Source organism: Clytia hemisphaerica, unplaced genomic scaffold (assembly GCF_902728285.1).
Source record: "Clytia hemisphaerica strain Z4C2 unplaced genomic scaffold, Clytia hemisphaerica genome assembly, whole genome shotgun sequence".
Taxonomy (NCBI): Eukaryota; Metazoa; Cnidaria; class Hydrozoa; order Leptothecata; family Clytiidae; genus Clytia; species Clytia hemisphaerica.
The window spans coordinates 2,781,536-2,800,882 of NW_027104594.1; the positions used below are offsets into that span (position 1 = coordinate 2,781,536).

Consider the following 19,347-nt stretch of genomic DNA (forward strand, 5'->3'; position numbering starts at 1 on the left):
AAAATGTCTTCGAGAGTATCCCCAAAGGAGTCACAATGGAAAATACTGGTAAAAAAGGGGTAGCTAGTCCCAATGGCTGTTGCTGTAGAAGGGCGAGAGCTTTAGCTGGAACAAAGTTTGAAACACTTTGCTCAATAAATCAATGTAGCTCCGCTGGTGCCTGCAAAGAGGCCAAACCATCTTCATCTACCACACAACACCCAAAGACAACAACTCCAGTCAAACCATCTCCACAAACATCATCATCTGCTCATTTAGTTAAACCTTCAAGCTCCAAAGTTACCGCTCCCAAGATAACATCTTCATTGAAGTCTCAGCCAACATCAACCATTGAACCGCAAAAGAGCTCATCAAAAACGATGGTAAAATCCTCAAGCTCTGCAGTAACTTTACCTAAACTAACCATATCTCTAAATCCTCAACCTGCATCTACGTCGCAATATCCAAAGACTTCCACAATCAAACAAGCTAAACCATCATCATCTTCGATCGAACCGAAAATAGAAGCATCGATCACCACCATGCAACCTTCACAATCAACAGCACCAGTAAATATAATTCACTTTTCGAGCTTAGCAGCCGTCGAATCATTACCCTCATATTTCCACCAGGAACAATCCAGTACAGCAATCATCAATTAACCGTCTCTTCTATCAACCTCATCAACGGGATATTCAATGGACAGCTTCTCAACATCATCTGAAACACAAGCCTCAATGTCACCAAGCACCTACCCATCACAATCTCAATTTCCAAAGAATCAAGCAATGTCAAGTCTTTACCATCACTTTCAACAAGTATCAAACCATCTTCAACATTAGACGAATCAATGTTCTCTTCCTCAAGTATGATTTCTGAAGCCATTGATCAATTCTATACAATACAATCAACTACCGTACCATCATCAAGCTCCTCAATTTTTATCAAAATTGCATCAGATTCACTCACCGAATCTTCTACAGTAACCTCCCAAATACTCTCACAATCAAGATCATTAACACCTTCAGCTTCACCAAGCAGTTCCTACCAAACATCAATGTCATCCACAACAATAATCATCACCTCTGCATCAGAATCCCCAAATTCTCAAGAAGAGTCGTCTACCCAAACACCTTACATCTCCAAAATGATGTCATCAATGAAACCTACTCGGACATCAGCAACACCAGTTCCTGAAACAGAACCTAACGTTATCATACCAAGCTCATCTTCGGTACAACAGCAGGCCAGCTCTTCAGTTCAAGGCCCAAAAACTGGTAGACAAGGCTCAAATAATGCCGTTAAAACAAACATTTCAATTAAAATATTAATTACTATGCTGATTGTATTTGTAGCTGTTTTGTTTTAAAAGATTAGTACTTGTATCTTGTATTCTGTTAAAATTATTGTAAAATAGACACTCTTGTAAATATACGTTTGTTTTTCGGACTGAAGACCATCGGTATAGAAAACTATTATATATATAACTATATTATATATGGAAAATATATTAATTATATTCTTTATTTCTTGTCAAAACTATTACACGTATAAATGCAATGAAACTTATTTCGCTTCGTAAAGTCAATTAAAATAGAAGAGAATAAGACAGCTCAACTCAACATTCTTGATAAGACCAGCCACACTCAATAATGTTGACGAGACGTTATTTTCATAATGCCGTTGAGTTTTAGGCTTTTGGTCAAGGTAATTCTCCAAACAGGTCATCGCAATCGTCATCATCATTCTGGATCACCATCGAAATTGTCCTGATTAACTGAACTGTCGCTGAAAACATCTCTCGGATGAAATAGAACTCTTTCTGTCAGTTTCAATCTAAATGAATTTCTCCCATTGCGGTCAACATTATTAAATCAACCTACAGCTTCGGTCAAATAGGATTTCTCTCAAAGCGTAACATCAGATAATTACGTTTGTATTATTCGATCGTCATCTTTTTCATGTTAAAGTCGTAGAAGATTTTATATTGTTGTTTTCTTCGTGTGCTAATGACGAAGTACTTTCACTTTCGTTTTCACTGTACTTTGATACCATTTGATTGATATCTGGTGAATGTACTTTGTTCCTTTGAATAAGCCTGAAAATTGAAAAGAAGATTCAGGATGTCTTTTAACACTACATGTATCAGTCTTTTCTGAGTTCTTTCATTACTCAGGAGGGGTTACATCCATTGAGTTTAAAGCCTGAAGGGCTAGAGAGGAATCTCTAACCTTTCTCAAGCAAGATGGCTAATATGGCTAATCTTGATGATCTGACAATCTGACCTGGCTGTTCGGTAACAATCCAAACCGAGTTTGAACGAAAATGAAAGCGACGAGATTCTAATGTTTATGTTTGTGATTGGTTTTTGATTTTGGTGCGATTGTTTTGTTTAAGCCAATCACAGCGTTCGAAGGCTCATTTATTATTCATCCCAAATCTTACGTGGCCTTTAAGAGTGAATAAGTGTCATGATCGGAGTATCAGAATCTGGTCGGAGATTCAAATACCCCAGTTAAGGACAGGCTCTCACCGGGTCTTGACACAAAGAAATCCTTACCTTTTTCGTACAATCACTGCAAATGCAAGCAATGCAATTAATACCACTATCAGAGTTGTGAAAACTATTTCAAATATTCTATTTGGTTTATCTTTATTTCCTGCTGTATTCGTTTTTCCAACTTGTGAGCTTTCTGTTGGCTGGAGATGTTTTTCTGTGGAGGTTGAGTCTAAATAAATTTTTGTTGTTGTGTATGGTTCTGTTGGATGTCCTGTGTTTTGATTGGCCTTTGTCGTATGTTGTTTTGTTGGTAGATCGGTTTTTATCGCTGTTTTTGTCTTTTTGGTAGTATGTACAGGTTCTGTTGTAGTGAAGATCTGTTTTAAAGCTGTGGAAGTTTGAGTTTGTTGTGTTAATGATTTTGTTGGTATAATTAATGAAGGTTGAATGCTGGTCGAATACTCTGTTTTGATTGTACTGGATGATGGTGCAACTTGTCCTGTGCGATGAAATTAGATTTAAAAGTAGATTAAGTAGTTTTCAACTAAGAATGACCTAGAATTTGACAATGTCGTGTGTCTATAACTATAGGATAGGAAACTTTCGGTTAAAGGGTTATAGCATGACTGAAGTTTGGAATATTTGTCCCATAGGTTAATATCTATTTTTTTCCATTCTATTTTTAGGGAATATTCTTTTTTTTTTTGGCCTAGTACTAATAGCACACCGCTATGCAAACGTCATAATTATTACTTTTAACATTTGACCGAAATTCAATAATCCCACAATCGAATCCTTTTCATCTTGATTCGTAATGCGTGCAAGTCATTACTTTTGTATTGACAATAAGTGTAATTGACTTGCAAAAGCAATTAATGTCTAGCATGGGGCTAGCATGCTAACGGCCACTTATTCAGACAGTAGTCTTGTAGTTTATACAAAGTGATATTATTCCGTAACAACCATAATACTGTACAGGGTGTCCCTAATTAAAGTATCAAGTTTGAACATGCGATTGAGTAGAAAAGTTTGTGTGTGTTCACAAAATTGTATTTTAAGCTCTCCCTCTTTTTTCTTTGTCATTACGATTAATTTATACCTTGTAACTACCTTTTGTAATAAGCCTGTGTGATGGAGAACATTCTTATATTTTAGCGATAACACACACAAACTTTTCTACTCAATCGCATGTTCAAACTCGATACTTTAATTAGGGACACCCTGTATTAACATATTATAAGCGACTCCAGTCTTCTTTTAAACTATATATATGGTATTTCCATTTATTCTCTTAAGGTCTGCGGGGGCCACTTGAAACTTTCTTCATCAAATGTTTCATTTGAAAATTGAAACACGCAAAAAGTTTCACTCTGATGAAAAAGTTTCTGTTAACAGAAACTGTTGCAGGAAACTTTGGACACTTTTTGTTAATGATGCATAAATTCAATTTGGCGCTTTTCATCAAATGAGGTGAGCCACTTGAAACAAAGCTTATCAATTAAACTGCAGAATTGTTTCTGTTTCATTTTGATGAAAATGTTTCAAGTGTGAAAATCTTTTAAAATGATAAATATTGACGGGCAAGCGAATGTTTTCAAAATACTTACTCATAACACAATTCGTGGAAGGGTCAATCCATCCTGGTAAACACACTTTATCATTGTCTTTGGTGCAATTGTAATGACCTTTGGCATCGTCACGTGGTTCACAAAATTTGACATCACAATATTTTCCCTTGTAGCCATTAATGCATTTTGTTCTGAGAAAAAGAAGAAAGAAATCAAACGTATAAGTAAATAAGTCTGCGATCGCAGTCAAGGACGAGCCGAAGGCTCCCTTTTCGTATAGCTGTCTACCCGAAGGTAGGGGAGGGCGCCACTCCTTTCCCTGGATTTCTCCACTTACCCTTGATCCTTCTCTTTAGTTACTGAGCATCAAGCAAAGAGGCATCAAGTACCATTTTGATAATCTTTGATATGACCCAGCTGTGGATCGAACCCTCACCCTTGCGCACCGTAGCTGGATGCTCTACCTTTATGCTACGGTCGCTACGCGTGCACTGCACTGGAATGGAACGGGATCGAGTTAAGATTAACATAATGTCAAAACCTTTAACCAGTACTGTATTGGGCTTTTCTAAAAAAAAATTTACCTCCATACTCTCTTATAAAGATGCTTACCTCTAGGTATCGTATTTTTTACTTGAAAAGACACTTTACCCTCTGAATATCCGCTTACTTGTAGATATTTAACCCCCCTGGATATCCACTTTTGAACAAAAATCGTTAACCCCTTGGATATCCGATATCCTCAACAGGGGGGGGGGCACGGACTATTTCTGGAAAAGCCCATTATTATGAAACACTAGATGGAGCTACTCAATCCCTAACTGTAGTAAAATTATGCGCTACTTGTGTCAGCTTTGAAACTTTTGAAGTGGTTGCAGTGTCAGAATATTTCAACAGTGAAGATTAAGGTTTTTGCTTTGGTTTACTTTCAGCTTTGCCTGTCCTGGGATGGGAAAGATAGAATTGCCCTGTCTAGTGTTTTATAATATCTGTCCACTATCAATCTTAGTGTAATTGAGCTCTAACATGGTTGAATTACGTTAATTTAATGCATCTGAAAATGCAACGACTCAAGATATATGACGTCATTTGACCCTTGCTTACTCTGCTATCCCTGTAACAATATGCTTTGGTATGTGTCCTACCTTGCTTTCAGGGTCAATTTTTTAGCAGATCTTTTCCATCTTCTTCCTTCTACCGTCTTAACAGTTCCCAGGACTTGCCAACTGTTGGATGGTGAACCAGTATCGACTTTGACTTCAATATCTTTGAAATCTGCGACATTTTCTGTGCCACTGTGTACTACCCTAAAATCAAGGGACAGCTTGTCCTATAAAAATAGATTGAAGTGAATTTAAAAAGTATTCTGCATAAAAAAAGAACACTTGTAGTTGATTATACGGTTTTTTTTGGTGGACTTTTTCATACTTTAGGGAATGAATACCTCTAGTGTTCTCTTTTAGAAAGTAAATTAGAAGGTCTGTAGGCTCCTCTTTTTAAAACTATCTACATGGAGGAAGCGGATGGTGCCACTCCTTTTCCCTAGATTGCTTCACTTACCCTTGTTTCTTTTCTTAATTGCTAAGAATCAAACAGAGAGGTGTGACCTTGCCGGGGATTGAAGCCAAGATCATGTGCACCGTAGCTTGATGCTCTACTATTGCACTATAGTCGCTGCAGTACATCCTTTAAGAGAAACACATTTATCAGCAGTTACCTCCTTAATTCCTTTTCCAAGTTTGTGGTTGAACGGATTTTGAAACCTATATTCGTCTTTGCCTTGTAAAAATCTTTTCTCATCGTCTCTGAAGGTATATTTAGGGTTGATTGTAACAGATCCAAGACCGCAAGATCCTTTATTGAGGTCACTTGATACACACATTGATAATGTATTGTCACACGACACCCTGCAAGTTGATAGCTTATCGTAACAGCATTCGTGAGTTGCCAACCAATTGTTAGGATTTGAATAGTCCTCAAATAATATCTCGAGAATAATTTCAGCTGATGTAATCTAGAAAAAGATTACTTGAAATATTATTAAATATTATTATATATATTAGAAAGTGGAGCGAAACCGTTTCGATCTGTTTTGCTTTGGAACGTCTTTTTTTTTTGACGTTTCCAATTTTGACGTTCACACTTGTTTCAAAACAACCGTTTCGTTTCAGAACGGAACGGAACCGTAACGTCTGAACATAGTCTTACTCTACTCAAGCTCTTTCAGGCTAAAAATTTTAAAGTTACTTCTTTTTGTCAGAAAATAAACTGCAAAATATTGCAAGCAATTTTCATTTTTCAGGCTATAAAAAGAAGTAAGTGACGAAGTAGAAGTAAGTGGAAGTAATCCTTTTGTCAGAAAATAAAATGAAACTTTAGTCCAAAAAAAATCGATAAAAAGAAGTCTTTTACTAGAAATCGACTACTGGAAAACACAAACTGGACTCTTAGGAGTTGATTTTTGCAAAAATATGAATTTTCAAAAATTGATGGTTACTTCCTTTTGTCAGATCACGGCAGTATACGCCTCGAAGCTCTTACCTGGATAACAGCTACCATTATTATAAACAGACGTATCAATCTTCTAAACTCCATCTTATTTGTAAAATATCAGCAAAGAGTAGATTTCAATGCTTTTTAAAAAAATGTTATTTAGTCGATCATAGAATTCTTTTTCCCTCCTTGATGATGAAAAGGCAATCAAGATATTCCATCCAGATGCCACAAGGATGAACACATTTTGAACCAATGAAGGAGAGTCACTCTCAAGGGTGATATTCTTAATTTAGTATAAAAAATTCTCCATCGTAGATGATTTTAGCAAACTAAAATTTTTTTGAGAGTTCTATCACTTAAAAATAAATCGAGTGGGCAATATATGTAATTTTCTTTTCAAGTGTATGATGTGTTATGATTCTGTCATGCTGTTGACGTTTTTGAAAACAAAAAGAGAGTTCAATGTCTTATTGTTCTTTTGTTTACTTTGGTAAGACTTTCTAAGGCATAAGCCAAGAAATTTCATAAAGTATATGTTTTCATTTGTCAAACAAAACTCGATTGGAATGTTTCAGAAAAAAGTCAAGAGCAATCTAAAACATCTCAACTTTCATGGATAGGGGAAAGAGCCCCCGGCAAAAATACTTCTCTCCCCTTAGGCAGGACCTGGTGATCAAAACCATTTGCTGAAGCCATCTTCATCATAAAGAGTCAGTCATCCGGCTTTTAAGCGTGTTTTTCTCCCCAACGCCAGCTTTGCAGAGATTTCTCCACATCTGTAGACTTACATATCAAAGTGCTTTTCTCAATAATCATTTGTCGGATTAGATATCAGTCATGATATCAGATGAAATGAACTCTCCCGGGAGCGTTCGGATGGGCCTTGTCTTTCATTGGGCTTACTCGGGTGGTCTTTGCCTAAAAGTGGAGTGGGAATTCGATTTCCGAGGCTTTGCTTAATAATTTCTTCAGTATGACGTTTTTTGAACGTTCAATAAACGGTTTTTGATATTACGGGTGTTAAAAAGACGCTGAAAAGATGTCTCATAGTCAATTATTTGAGGCTTCTTCATATTGATTTTCTCCTGTCTCAGTGACCCGGTAAGCACTTTGTAGTCAATGAGTATAAAATGTAATACTGATGGGGATTGAAAACCTGTTGCTTTGAACGAACAGCCCCTGTGAGACTTTTTCCCACACAGCGGGGATAAAATTTTCCATTGTAATCTCAATGGGGATAGTAATTCTATTGTTCCAAGGTTAAAAAATCCAGTGGGGATGGTTTTGAAGTGCAATTTTTTACAATGAATTTTGAATGGGGATGTAATCAAAGTCAATTTCACAGTGGGGTTAAAATTTTCTGGCATTTTTACTACTGGGACGAAATTTTGGGCCAATTTTCCAGTGGGGCTAGGGTCCCATCAGGTTTGTGACACAGGGTGTTTTAAATGGGCCGGAATTTCCAATGTTTGTTTACAGCTCACAAAATCAGTTTGAATTGTGAAAGTATACGTTATGAATAACACTCTCCATAACTCGAACCTCTAATTTTCTTTTTTCTTAGAAGTTTTATTTTTACATAATTGTTCCAATTTCATATAAGACACGTATTTCATATCAGGACGGTGTCTGCCTATTGTTATATTATGCTATATAAGCAAAAATGTTTTTCTTTTCCTCTTTCTGACCAATCTTGCTCCACATCCGTGTCAATCCAATAATGTGTAAAAGCTTGTGAATTAAAACTGATGAGTAAGCAAACGACATCACTCTTATTTAAAAACAAAACCTTTGCTGACAAACTCTTTACAACTCAATCTCTATATGATTTGAAACACCCCTGTCTCAGCGACCAGGTCAGAAAAGTAGTTGTAAGTTTGTAACCGCAGTCGAGGAAGACCCAAGGGCACCCTTCTTCCTTTGGGTACGATGTCTCAACTTACGCTTGACCCCTTTCTTTAATTGCTATCAAGCAGATAGGCATCAAGTATGATTTTCTTTGGTATGACTGAATCCACAATCATGCGCACCGTAGCCGGTTGCTTTACCTTTATGCCTCGGCAGTAGGGGAAGATATTGGAAAAGCTAAATTCCCATTAGAATAGAGCGAGCGTGGTGTGCGAAGATTGGGTAATCTGTTATTTGAAAATTGCTCGTAGGAAGGATAACTAGCGGGAGGCACATCCCCCCGTACACACTATTCACCTTTTCGACCGTAGCCGCCAATTGCCGCGTGGGCATTCTTTGTTTTGTCCATTTTACCACCCTAAAACTGTTCCAGTCTTTTTTCGCACCTATAGACGATAGAAAAAGGTGTTGGATCGAGTTTAGGGGGATAATTGAATAACAAAGTGGCACGCGCCTGACCGCGCAACTACGGTCAAAAAGGTATATTCACCTTTGCTAAGACAATGAATAATTTTAATTGAAATCTTTTATGTATGTAAGGAAACAGAAAAATGTTTTTGCGTCGTTAAAATAAAAATAAATATATCATCTCTGTATTTACACAAAATATTTACAACCCAAAAAAATATTTTTAAAGAAAAGGATATTAAAAATTATAAATTTTGGACCAAATAAAGTTCAAATAAAGATCCTTCAATGATAGTTTTTTTCTAGTTGTTGAATTTCTGAATTGATCCAAAGTTTATCGTTCCACTTGTAAACCAAATAAAAGTCGAGAGATTTTCTTGAAGCTTTTAAGAAAACGTTTTTGACTGTCTTGTCCGAAAATGGATCGTACATCGTCCGAGAAACGACCAATTGTAAACTTGGTGTATTTCCTCTATCGTGCTTGTTCGCTTAATCAATGCTTTTAATGATTCAGTTTCTGAAGTTTCAATTTTACTCAATTTACTGAATAATCTTCAATACAAAGCTTTAGTTTTTTCATCTTCTGTCTTTACAGTGTGTATTGATTTGAAGCTTGAATATGATCATCAAATGAATTTATGACGTAGAGTTTCTTAAAACAATCTTGTTTAGATCGTATCGATGAAATAACCGATTTTTATCGATTGAATAGATATTGGCGAAGCAGCAACAAAACCATATTAGATAATGGGTTCTGTTAAATTAGTTTCCATAAAGTTTTGATTCGCTAATGATATAGAACAGTTCCTAACCATATTCTCATTGGTGCCAGAACCACTACTGCCACTACTTTCCATTGATGCAGGGATCATGTATGTTTCAGATTTCTGCATCATGGATGAATGAATTTTGTTCTTTGATTTCACCCTGGAAAAAAAATAAGACAATGTATAATTTCAATGACGTTTTTTGTTTAGGTTATTCGCTGTTGTCGCTGTAAGAACTGCAAACTCTGCAAACTGCATTGCTTAGCTCACAAACTGATTTGCTTTGTAACCACAGAGACCAGTAATAGCTTGCTTCGTTCATCTCAGGTAAGCTGAAATATTTCCTTTTGATTTGGGGATTTCTTTTTAATTGGTTTAAGATGTTATTAAAGTGGCATCTAATTATTGGTTTTCAAAGTTTACCATAAAGGATGCACGAAAGGGTTAAAAAATAAAAATAAAAATAACTCGTACCTTTTTCTTATGACAACAAGGACAACAACCCAAGCTACCATGGCTAACGTTAAGCAAATCACAGTAATCAAAACTGTATTATCCACTCTGGCTTTTTCGCGCTCCTCGTAAATCTCTTGGCTACCTGATTTCCTAGACGGTCTCGGCTTAGTGGATTCCATCTCTTCAGTTTGAAGTTTTTGTGTAGTGATTGGAGTTTCTGTATTAATTTTTACGGTAGTTGTTAGCTTAGTATGTCTCTTTGTATGAGTTATTCGAGGTTTCTTTGTTACTGGTCTTTCGGTTGTTTTGAGTATTTGAGTGATAGGTTCCTCTGTTGGAAAGGTATTTCGAGTAGATTTCTTTTGTGTTGTTTTGATTGTTGGTTCAGTTTCGATTTTAACAGTTGTTGGTAGTTTTGTTGTTAACTTGGGAGGATTTGTTTTTGGAATTGAAGTTAGGATCGTTGTTGATCTTGGTTGCTCTCTTGTCGTCGATTTCGTTGGATAAATTGAAGTTTTCAAGATTTGAATTCGAGTTGTTGTAGATACAGTTGATTTAGTCATCATTTTTTTGTTTAGACTACTTGATGCCAAAGTAAACACGTGACTTGTTTCTTGAATCTCATTGGTGGATACTGATGTTTGGAAGGTTGTGATTGGCTGAGAAGAGGATGTTGGATAAATGGTGGTTTCCATTGGTTGGAGAATGCTGGTTGATGGTTCAATTATGCTGGTTGATGGTTCAATGGTTGTTGATGACGTCGGTTGTACTTTTTCTAGAGAAATCGAAAATGTTTTATCATATTTTTTTCACTTAGTAAAAGCAAATTATCAGAATCCTTATTTGGAAAGATCCGGCAAGTTGAATTCTTCAGCTTTTCCATCATGATTCTTAGGATCAAAACTAACAAAAGCCACCAGGTGTTATTTCAAAGTTATGATGTGGACGTTAGATAGACATTGTTTTAACTGTTTGTACCAGAATAGAAACTGCTGAGGAGATTGTCCAGTTTTTCAGAGAATCCGTTTACTAAAGGTTCCGTAAATCATGACTTACTTGTAAGACAGTTTGTGGAAGGGTCAATCCAGCCTGGTAAACAGACTTTCTGATTATCACTGGTGCATGTGTAATGCCCTTTATCGTCATCTCTCGGTTTACATATTGCAATTTCACAATATTTGCCAATATGGTCTGCACTGCATAGAGTTCTATTGATGAAATTTATTAACATTGTAAAAAATTAGGGCTTTTATATTCAACTGGTTTCCCTGAAAATATGCAATCGACTTAATCAAAAGTCCTTTGGTTTTTATTATGATTTTTTATTATAATTTTCGTATGCGATCACTAAAAATGACAATATTTCGTAGTTGGAACCCCTTCAAGGGGAAGAAAGTTACAAAGGGTCATTTTTATGATGAATGTGAACGTGATTACAAAAAAATGAAATTGAAAGAATCCGCAATATGCATGTTTTTTTTATAAGAAAGTGCCCCTATATCAGGCTCGCATTATGCTTAGCATTCTATTGTTTTTTAACAATAGAGCCATTGTCTAGGTACTAAAAACTGAACATGTAAATGCTTATAAACGTTATGGTTATTAAAAACGTTTACAGATAGAACTTAATAATACAATTTCGTTTATCTTGAAGGGACTTTGTCAGCATCTACATCATATCAAATATTACCTTGTTTTAAATTCCAGTTCTTTTTTGAAACGCCGATATCTCCTCGACTCTTCAGTGGCGACGGAGATAGATTGCCATGGTAACGTGGAATCCATGTTAACAACAATGTCATCAAATTGCGCAGCCAAAATGGTGCCCGATTGAAAAACTCGAAATGAGATTGATACTTGACCCTGTAAATACCAAAAAGTTATATTTGAAACGCTATCCGATATTGATGGCTTGGTAGTTGGTTGTTAGAGGTTTTATTAAGCTAAAAAAGCTATCTCAATTAAGCTTTAATTGAATTACTTTAAGGGCAGAAAGTTTCGCAGGCAGAAAGTTTCGCGAAGTCGAAAAGTCGCGAAATTTAGCGAGTTTAAGTTTCGCGAATTATGGTTTTAGCCGAAAAGCTCACAGATAGAACTTTCGCGAATTCATACAAAATCGACCTTTTTTGGTAACAAAAACTCATAAAACACGCAAAAATTTAGCAAACAGTACAAAACTGAGTGGGAAAGTTTATTTTTCGCGAAAAAAAATTTCGCATTTTTCAGGTTTAATTTCTTACCTGGCAGAAACCTTCGCGAAAAAGGCGAAAGTTTCTGCCCGCGAAAGTTTCTGCCCTTAAAGTATACAGAAATGTACAAAATTATATTTGAAATGTAACAAAAGAGTTAGCATAACCAAAAGTTAATACAAACCTGCTTATAGTCAGCCGGTAAATTCACTTTGAACGGATTTTGGAATCGAGGTTCATCAGCACCCTCATTGAAGCTTTCATCATCATAAATTTCTTTTTGATTGACCTTCATCGAGTTGACGAGGTCACATGACCCTTTATTTGCCATGCTGGATACACATAATATGAGAGTATTATAACACGATGCTCTGCAGACTGATTGATCTCTTTCGCAGCATGTTTCTGAATCTGCCAATCTGTTTCCAGGGTTCTTGTATGTTTCTAGTTTGATTTCGAGTTGTAATCCAGCAGCTACAATCTGAAATGGGAAAATAAAGCTTAATTTTACTTTGATATCAGAAGAAAAACTAAAGTACACGATCCACATATACTTGCCTTCTCTTGTTTTGGAGAAGAATTTTGACTTTATTACACAGACCCAGATTGGAAAAATACCCAACAACTTCAGCCCCACTTAGGCATTGGCTTTCATCTCATCCGCATTTGAAATTCGATGTAAAAAATTGCACTCAGAAACCACCCTACTTGAATTTTTTAGCTTGGAGCAATATAATTTTTATTCCCATTGGGATTTCAATAGAGATTTTTATCCCTGCTGTGGGGGAAATATGCCGGGGCTGTGAGCCAGGGGTGTTTTATTCCTTTCGGAATCTTCCCAGGAGATTGAGATAATTAATCAATAATATCCGATTTGCTTATGAAACACTAAACTCGCACCTATTTTTTTTTGCAAACGGAATACCTCTTGCTAAAACGAGATGAGCGTGAAATTAGATCTCTTTGTTTGTGTTGAGAAAATGACATTTTCCTGCATATGTAATTCATACCCACTTGTTCTCTGTTTGCTAAAAAGACCCATCAAATTCAATAATTAAAAAGGTTCAAGTATTCTTTTACAGTAGGGTCTCTCTTTCTCAGGGAAGGGGTAATACCCTTGCCGATTGGCGAGGGTCTTCCGCTGAGGTTTGAAAAAATGGACTCAACGTGGGTCACTTTTTGAAACTTTTGCCAAAATTTGAGAAAAAAGTGACTCTGAATTCAGAAATGCTCTTAAAAGTTTTCCACTTTTTTACTAATTCCTCCAAAAAGGTAGCTACGAGGGACTGGTTTTTCTATTTTGGTGTTTTTGCGACCCTATGTGGGACTCGTGGAGGTAAAAAGAGGTACCCTAACTAGAGGTACTTCTCCGTACTCATTTTTCCCAAGTACAACCCCCTCCCCCGGTAGTAAAGCCTCTCTTTCAACTTCGGATTCGCAAAAGAGGTAAAGTAAGGGTCAGAACCTTTTGTTCATGATGGTTTTAAAAAGTCTAAGATGAATAAAGAAAATTTGATTATCAATGTATTCCGGGAAACAGATGTTTTCTTTCAAGATATTTATTTTTAAGATAGATATTTAGACTCTCCATTGTAAGCTAGCAATCCTTAAGCGTCCAATTTCATGTCAAAAAAAACTCATTAGTGTCAAGATTTGTTTGTTTCAAGTCCTTGTTGTGTGTTAGTTTGCGCCCTGAAATAAATCACCCTGAAACGCCCTTTATTACGTGCAATGCCTTAACATTAATTTAACATTGTATAGGCATTTTGAATGTCAAACATGGTAAGTTTCGATATTTCGTGTGTAGATTACACGAGAGAGTGTTCCTCCTTAGTTGTCTATTTGAGAAAAAAACATAAAAGATTTTGAAGAATTCTGAGAAGTTTTGTTTTATTCCCTAAAATTTTTGTTCAAATGATGAAAATATTGTAAGGTTTATCTTTGAACCTTAGCGGCACGGCGAAGTAGAATGTCATGGCAAACCTTCGTCGTATTCCTACAAAACCTATCGTACCTTTTTTTGTGCCCTTTCACCTAACTCATTAGCTATATACATGATATTAATGACGTAAAGTTTTCTGCGGAAATACCTCGGTTCAAGAAATTTGAGCTAGTAAAAAATTGTTTAAAATTAGTCAATACTGGCAAAAACCGGGGTATTTCCACGTAGAAAACATTACGTAATGAATATCATGAATTCAATCATTCACTCATATGTGAAAATTCTCTCACGTTGAAATCTCATGACCTTAAAAATTTTAAGGAGTGGTACTAAAAACTAAAGTAGCTAATTGAAAAAGAACAGTGCAGAATTTAAGAGCAATCTTAATACCATTGCATCATTATGTTTTTGCTAATAGTTTCAAAAAAATGGTGTGTTTACAGCCAAAGATGCCGCTTGTCCACTTAACAATAAGAGGGGAACTGTGAAAGTCAAGAACAACAAAACAAAATATAACTTTTATTCATAGTTCCTCTTCAAAACCCACCAAAGTAGTAAAAAAACTTGATCAATATTTACTTATACTTTAATAAATCTCCACAGTTATGGGTTTTCCAAACTTTCCATGTATTACCTAACATTAGTAATCGTAGACGTACAGATAACGTCCATGTGGAAAACTCTACGTCTTAAGGACATCCAAATGGCGTCCTATCAAATAGATCAACTGTGCAAGACCACTATTTTCTGAGTAACAGGTAGAAACAGTTTAAACAATGTATCTAGGAAATCAACATAGTAAATTTTGCGGTTTTTTGATTGATTTCATAAAACCTTTAAGCAAACTTAAAACTCATGTGACCCACCGTACGCTAATTAAAATCACAAGATCATTGTAATACTCTATATACTACGCGCTGTTGTTTATTGATTTTCAAAAAACGTTTTCTATAGAAATGACTGTTAATTCATTTTGGGAAAGCGAGACTGACGTAAACATTGCCTCGATTGATCGGTTTTGAACCCAGACGAATAAGCGTATTACTCGGCCCACGCATTTAATCCGTTAAGTTTAGATAAAGGGTTCGAACTAATCATTCTTAGTTCCTGGTTCTCTAAACGATGCTATCGTCCGTTTAAAGGTCAGTAAACGCGGGAAAGAGTTAGAGCGTCAGGGCGGTTTACGGGAAAAAAGTGGCGGTAGAGTTTTGGAACAAAACTGTAAACACCTCCGCCACTGTTTACTTAGTCTGAATCGCAGACCTCTACAAAACCACAGGTAGTATAGGTTAGTGGATGCCAGCAGCCTACTGTTTACTCCGCCCCGAACTAAACTCGTTTTCAAATTTATCCCGCTTGCTGAATTCTTCCCTTTTTCAGTGATAATGTGTAGACGATAGGATCGTCTACTGGTTCTCCTTATCTCTTTGCTACAGGTCATTTTACTATCGCTACAAATATCAGAAAATCGGGCTTGAGTGCTATCTAATAGCATCTTACCAACTGATGGTCAGAGACAAAATCTTAACATTTTTCGCTTAACACGAAAAAGCGATTCCTTGCAAACATGAAATGCCCGATTGACTCGTGTACCCTGATTGATAAATTTGACACCCCTGTCTCATTTCTCAACAATTGTGTTTCGAAATTCAAATCATGGGTGACTGGAAGTACAAGGTTTTCCACAGCTAAAAGCATGGATCTAGATCGCCATGAGCCATAGACATGCCTTTAAAATTAAATTATTCGGAGAAAAATGGAAATTTCTTTATCAAATCAAAATAGATTTTCTTCCACTTAACCTCGCATATCTTGTATAAGCCTTTTAAGAGTCACTTTGCAGTCACCCAAGAGTTCTGATGAAGAATGATTGATTGAATCTCAATAACTCTTGGAGTTTTTCCAAGCATTCAGTTATCAAAATCAATCAATCAGGCTCATAAAATTTTGCCAAAATTCTTAACGGGGTTTGATGGCGTTTTGGCGTGTTGTAAAAGTCATATGCAATGTTTTCGTTAAATGTCTTTTTTCCCTAGTGATGCAATATAAATTTAAGGGCTGTAAAATGAATTGGTGATATACACTTGACTGCTCTCTAATTCGACGTTCTACTATCCGATACGCTCCATTATTCGATGAAAGTCACCGTCAACAAGAAACTGAAATAAATTATACTCTACTATTTGATACGCTCCTTTATTTAATGAAAATCCTGTTCCCCTCTTGAAAATCGATTTAGAGAGTGTTAACTGTAGGTGTAGAGCTGGGTATGGCATGGTATGCATATACTTCTGTTTTTATTAGAACAAAATTTTTTGAAGACTTCTAATGTTCTTAACTTTTTGAGGTTTAAAAGCCTAAAAATATTCTCAAAATGTTCTTATTTTCAACATTTTGAGTATTTTTGTCTATTTTCCTTAAAGATTGGGTGTTTTAGAGCCCACAAAGCCTTAGAATGTTCTTAACTTGTTCTTAGCATTTTGGTCATCGAAGCCTTATATTCTTATATAGTTTGTTCTTATAAAAAACGTGTAAACAATAAAGGGAGACATTATTGATAGATGATTTCAACATGAAACATATATCTACAGAGATAGAGTTGCGCACCATAAGCTCTTGTGGTCTTCAAGAAAAACACGAAACACAGAAAGCCAGGTCATTTGACAGCTTATATTGTATATCTTGCCAAAATCCACGCGCGCATAAACTTATTTTTATTTCGTGGGTGTACTTATCTCACTTTTTAAACATGTTTTGGCTTTTGAAACACTTGTTTTTCAAACATAGACGCATTTCCGCTGACGCTCTTTATGTGAGATAAGATAAAAATATTTCTGGTATTAACACTTCTTGCGTTCAACATTTTTACTTAGGATGGTAAATAATTTGTCATTTGGCAATCAGCTCTTAATAGCCTTTCCGCTTACGTATTAGCAGGTTTAACACTTTCGATTCTTGATTTTTTAAAGTTTATTTTTCCTTTCGTAGTTTAGAATTCAAAATATGTTGTTTATTGATTTTCATTGTTTTTTAACCATTTTAAGATTTCCCGTATAAAGGTTTTACACTCTCAAAATCTCCTACAGTGCTAGCAAATTATTTGCACGTTGAACCCCCCTGGTTAGTATTTACAAATTCGGGCTTTATTTTTGCTATTTGGTCGATTCGAGTGGGGTTCTTAATCGTAACCTTTTTCGGTTAGGAAAGCGTACTACCGCTCGACCATGCCCCTGATATCTTGTGGATCTTTAATGCCCCCCCCCACAGCGGTTTGCGTGATTACGTGAATTGAGGGTCCGCTGGGGGGGCCTTTAATTAATCTAACTTGCCTTACCCTTTCATTATTTTCGCTCTGCAATATAAGAATCTCTTTTAGGCTGCTGCCATCTACTAACTGATTCGTGCTCCTTATACTACCTGGTGTTTTGTGGAGATATGCGATTCAGACTAAATCTGTTTGCGCTTTTCTACACGGCTGAATTCAATTTGCATACTGTTGATTCTCTCAAATTTGATCTTCAAAATGGACCAGGAATTTGATTTAAATTAAAGAAAGATTCGAATCGTTTCCTGAAGTTTTGAGCCCTTCCAGTTCCTTTATTTTACGGGTGTTTAGGTGTGTTTTTGTCCCTATCGTAGAAGTTAAAAAAGTGACAACCCACCCCAAAAAAAATATCGGGTACGCCCTTTTGTAGTCTCAAACATTCCCTTGTTCTAAACACTGACATTTATATATCCCTGGACCAAGTTACTCAATCCCGGCCAATCAAAATCTTTGATCGAAGTTTTTTTTGAAATTGATACCTTAATGACGGCACTACTCAATAGCGGTGAAAATGCATCGATAGCGCTAGATCTACTTTTCCTCGAAGACTTTTGATGATGTAGCGACATTAGACGTTAATTTTTAACATTGCAATCAATGGCTTCTTCTCGGGTACCAATTCAATTCGATCAAAGAAGGCGGATATAGCTTGGTTCAGGGATATATAAAGGTTAATGGTTTTAAAAGGGTGGAGTGAATCAAAAGAAGACATACCTGAATTACGCCAATCAATACAACCAAACATGCCAAATATCCTATTCCAGTCATCTTTTCATATAAAATTTCAGCCAAATCTTTTCTTCAAAAATGTTTCTATTACTTCTTTACACGGTCAAGTTTTCTTTGTATTTGATTTACCCAATACGAGATACTCAGCTATTTAAACGGTGCAAACTGAAACGTCACTTTGTGTATGCTTATTCTCTCTTTCTTTTATTTCATATATTTGCTGAGTCAGCAATGGCTAATGACGTCATATAAGTCTTGACAATAGTTCTTTTTAGTACGACATTGTCGGTGAGCTCTTCTTTTTGTTTATATACTTGTGAGAAATTTTGGTATGATAATTGCACCTAAAAATAAAGCAGAGAAGGGAATTATCAAAGTTTGTTATTGTTTGCTTAAGCGTCACTAAAGTTTTAAGTGACTTTGAAGTATGGAGGGGTGAGACTTAAGTATCTGGACCCTTTAGAGTCGCCAGAAACTATAGTAGAAGGTGGGTCAGCCACACTTAAAAAGATACTTTTTGTGGTGAAATTTGCTCCATAAAAAACACTATACAGTTGGCTTTCTCTAATTCGATTTCCAAGGGAATTTGATCTCGGATCGAGGGCTCTGGACAACACAGTGCTGAAAAAAGTAAAAAGAAAATATTATGTCTTTTCTTCGGTGGGCATGCGAGTTTAAGGGTTTAGTTAGTTTAGGTTGGTTGGGGAGTTACTATGGTCACAGAGTTAGAGGAGAATCATCGAATAATGGAGCGTAACAAATTGTAGAACGTTGAATAAAAGAGGCAAACTGTACTTTTTTGCAGAGATTGCAACTGGAAAAATATACGGAGAAAATCCACGATATAATGTTTTGAAATCTCGGGTAAGTTATGACATGTTTCGATGGTGTCAGAAAAAGTTCAGGGGGTCAAAATTCACAATATCCAAGGGGTATATTTCCAAAAAATGTTATATCCTTCACCGCCCACATTCAAATTTTTTCTGGAAGAGCCCATATTGTCATCTTCATAGATTTTCAATAGCTGGAGAGATTATGTTACTACATAGTCTGTAAGTGATATTTTTGTTTACAAGATTT

At 36.0% G+C, this 19,347-nt stretch overlaps 3 protein-coding genes and 1 long non-coding RNA gene across 4 annotated transcripts; 1 reads left to right on the forward strand and 3 right to left on the reverse strand.

Annotated features, from left to right (window-relative positions):
* Positions 1–847: 847 nt before the first annotated feature.
* LOC136823963 (uncharacterized) lies at positions 848–1,348 on the forward strand. Its single transcript, XM_067080120.1, has one exon. It carries the CDS (start codon positions 848–850, stop codon positions 1,346–1,348), a length of 501 nt encoding a protein of 166 aa, XP_066936221.1.
* Positions 1,349–1,816: 468 nt separating this feature from the next.
* On the reverse strand, positions 1,817–2,922 carry LOC136824018 (uncharacterized). The gene is made up of 2 exons (XR_010849088.1): positions 2,540–2,922; positions 1,817–2,077 (listed from the first exon to the last, which is right to left on the reverse strand). It is a non-coding gene; the product is annotated as an uncharacterized lncRNA (long non-coding RNA).
* A 101-nt stretch (positions 2,923–3,023) lies between these two features.
* LOC136823964 (protein jagged-1-like) lies at positions 3,024–6,673 on the reverse strand. The gene is made up of 5 exons (XM_067080121.1): positions 6,589–6,673; positions 5,765–6,061; positions 5,193–5,377; positions 4,087–4,238; positions 3,024–3,034 (listed from the first exon to the last, which is right to left on the reverse strand). The coding sequence occupies exons 1-5, from the start codon at positions 6,640–6,642 to the stop codon at positions 3,024–3,026; spliced, it is 699 nt and encodes a 232-aa protein (XP_066936222.1). The 5' UTR covers positions 6,643–6,673.
* A 2,294-nt stretch (positions 6,674–8,967) lies between these two features.
* LOC136824019 (probable serine/threonine-protein kinase nek3) lies at positions 8,968–18,607 on the reverse strand. The gene is made up of 6 exons (XM_067080177.1): positions 18,253–18,607; positions 12,456–12,752; positions 11,773–11,945; positions 11,139–11,290; positions 10,101–10,857; positions 8,968–9,786 (listed from the first exon to the last, which is right to left on the reverse strand). The coding sequence occupies exons 1-6, from the start codon at positions 18,304–18,306 to the stop codon at positions 9,600–9,602; spliced, it is 1,620 nt and encodes a 539-aa protein (XP_066936278.1). The 5' UTR covers positions 18,307–18,607; the 3' UTR covers positions 8,968–9,599.
* Positions 18,608–19,347: the final 740 nt, after the last annotated feature.

What these genes read in the sequence shown, in the direction of transcription:
- LOC136823963 (XM_067080120.1), top strand. Translation starts at nt 848, where the DNA reads ATGATTTCTGAAGCCATTGATCAATTCTATACAATACAATCAACTACC.
- LOC136823964 (XM_067080121.1), bottom strand. Translation starts at nt 6,642, where the DNA reads ATGGAGTTTAGAAGATTGATACGTCTGTTTATAATAATGGTAGCTGTT. An exon ending in TAATGGTAGCTGTTATCCAG is followed by an intron (nt 6,062 to 6,588) that starts GTAAGAGCTTCG and finishes ATCTTTTTCTAG; the next exon opens with ATTACATCAGCTGAAATTAT. An exon ending in AAATTGACCCTGAAAGCAAG is followed by an intron (nt 4,239 to 5,192) that starts GTAGGACACATA and finishes TCTTTTTCTCAG; the next exon opens with AACAAAATGCATTAATGGCT.
- LOC136824019 (XM_067080177.1), bottom strand. Translation starts at nt 18,306, where the DNA reads ATGACTGGAATAGGATATTTGGCATGTTTGGTTGTATTGATTGGCGTA. An exon ending in TACCGGCTGACTATAAGCAG is followed by an intron (nt 11,946 to 12,455) that starts GTTTGTATTAAC and finishes TGGTATTTACAG; the next exon opens with GGTCAAGTATCAATCTCATT. An exon ending in CTTGTTGTCATAAGAAAAAG is followed by an intron (nt 9,787 to 10,100) that starts GTACGAGTTATT and finishes TTTTTTTTCCAG; the next exon opens with GGTGAAATCAAAGAACAAAA.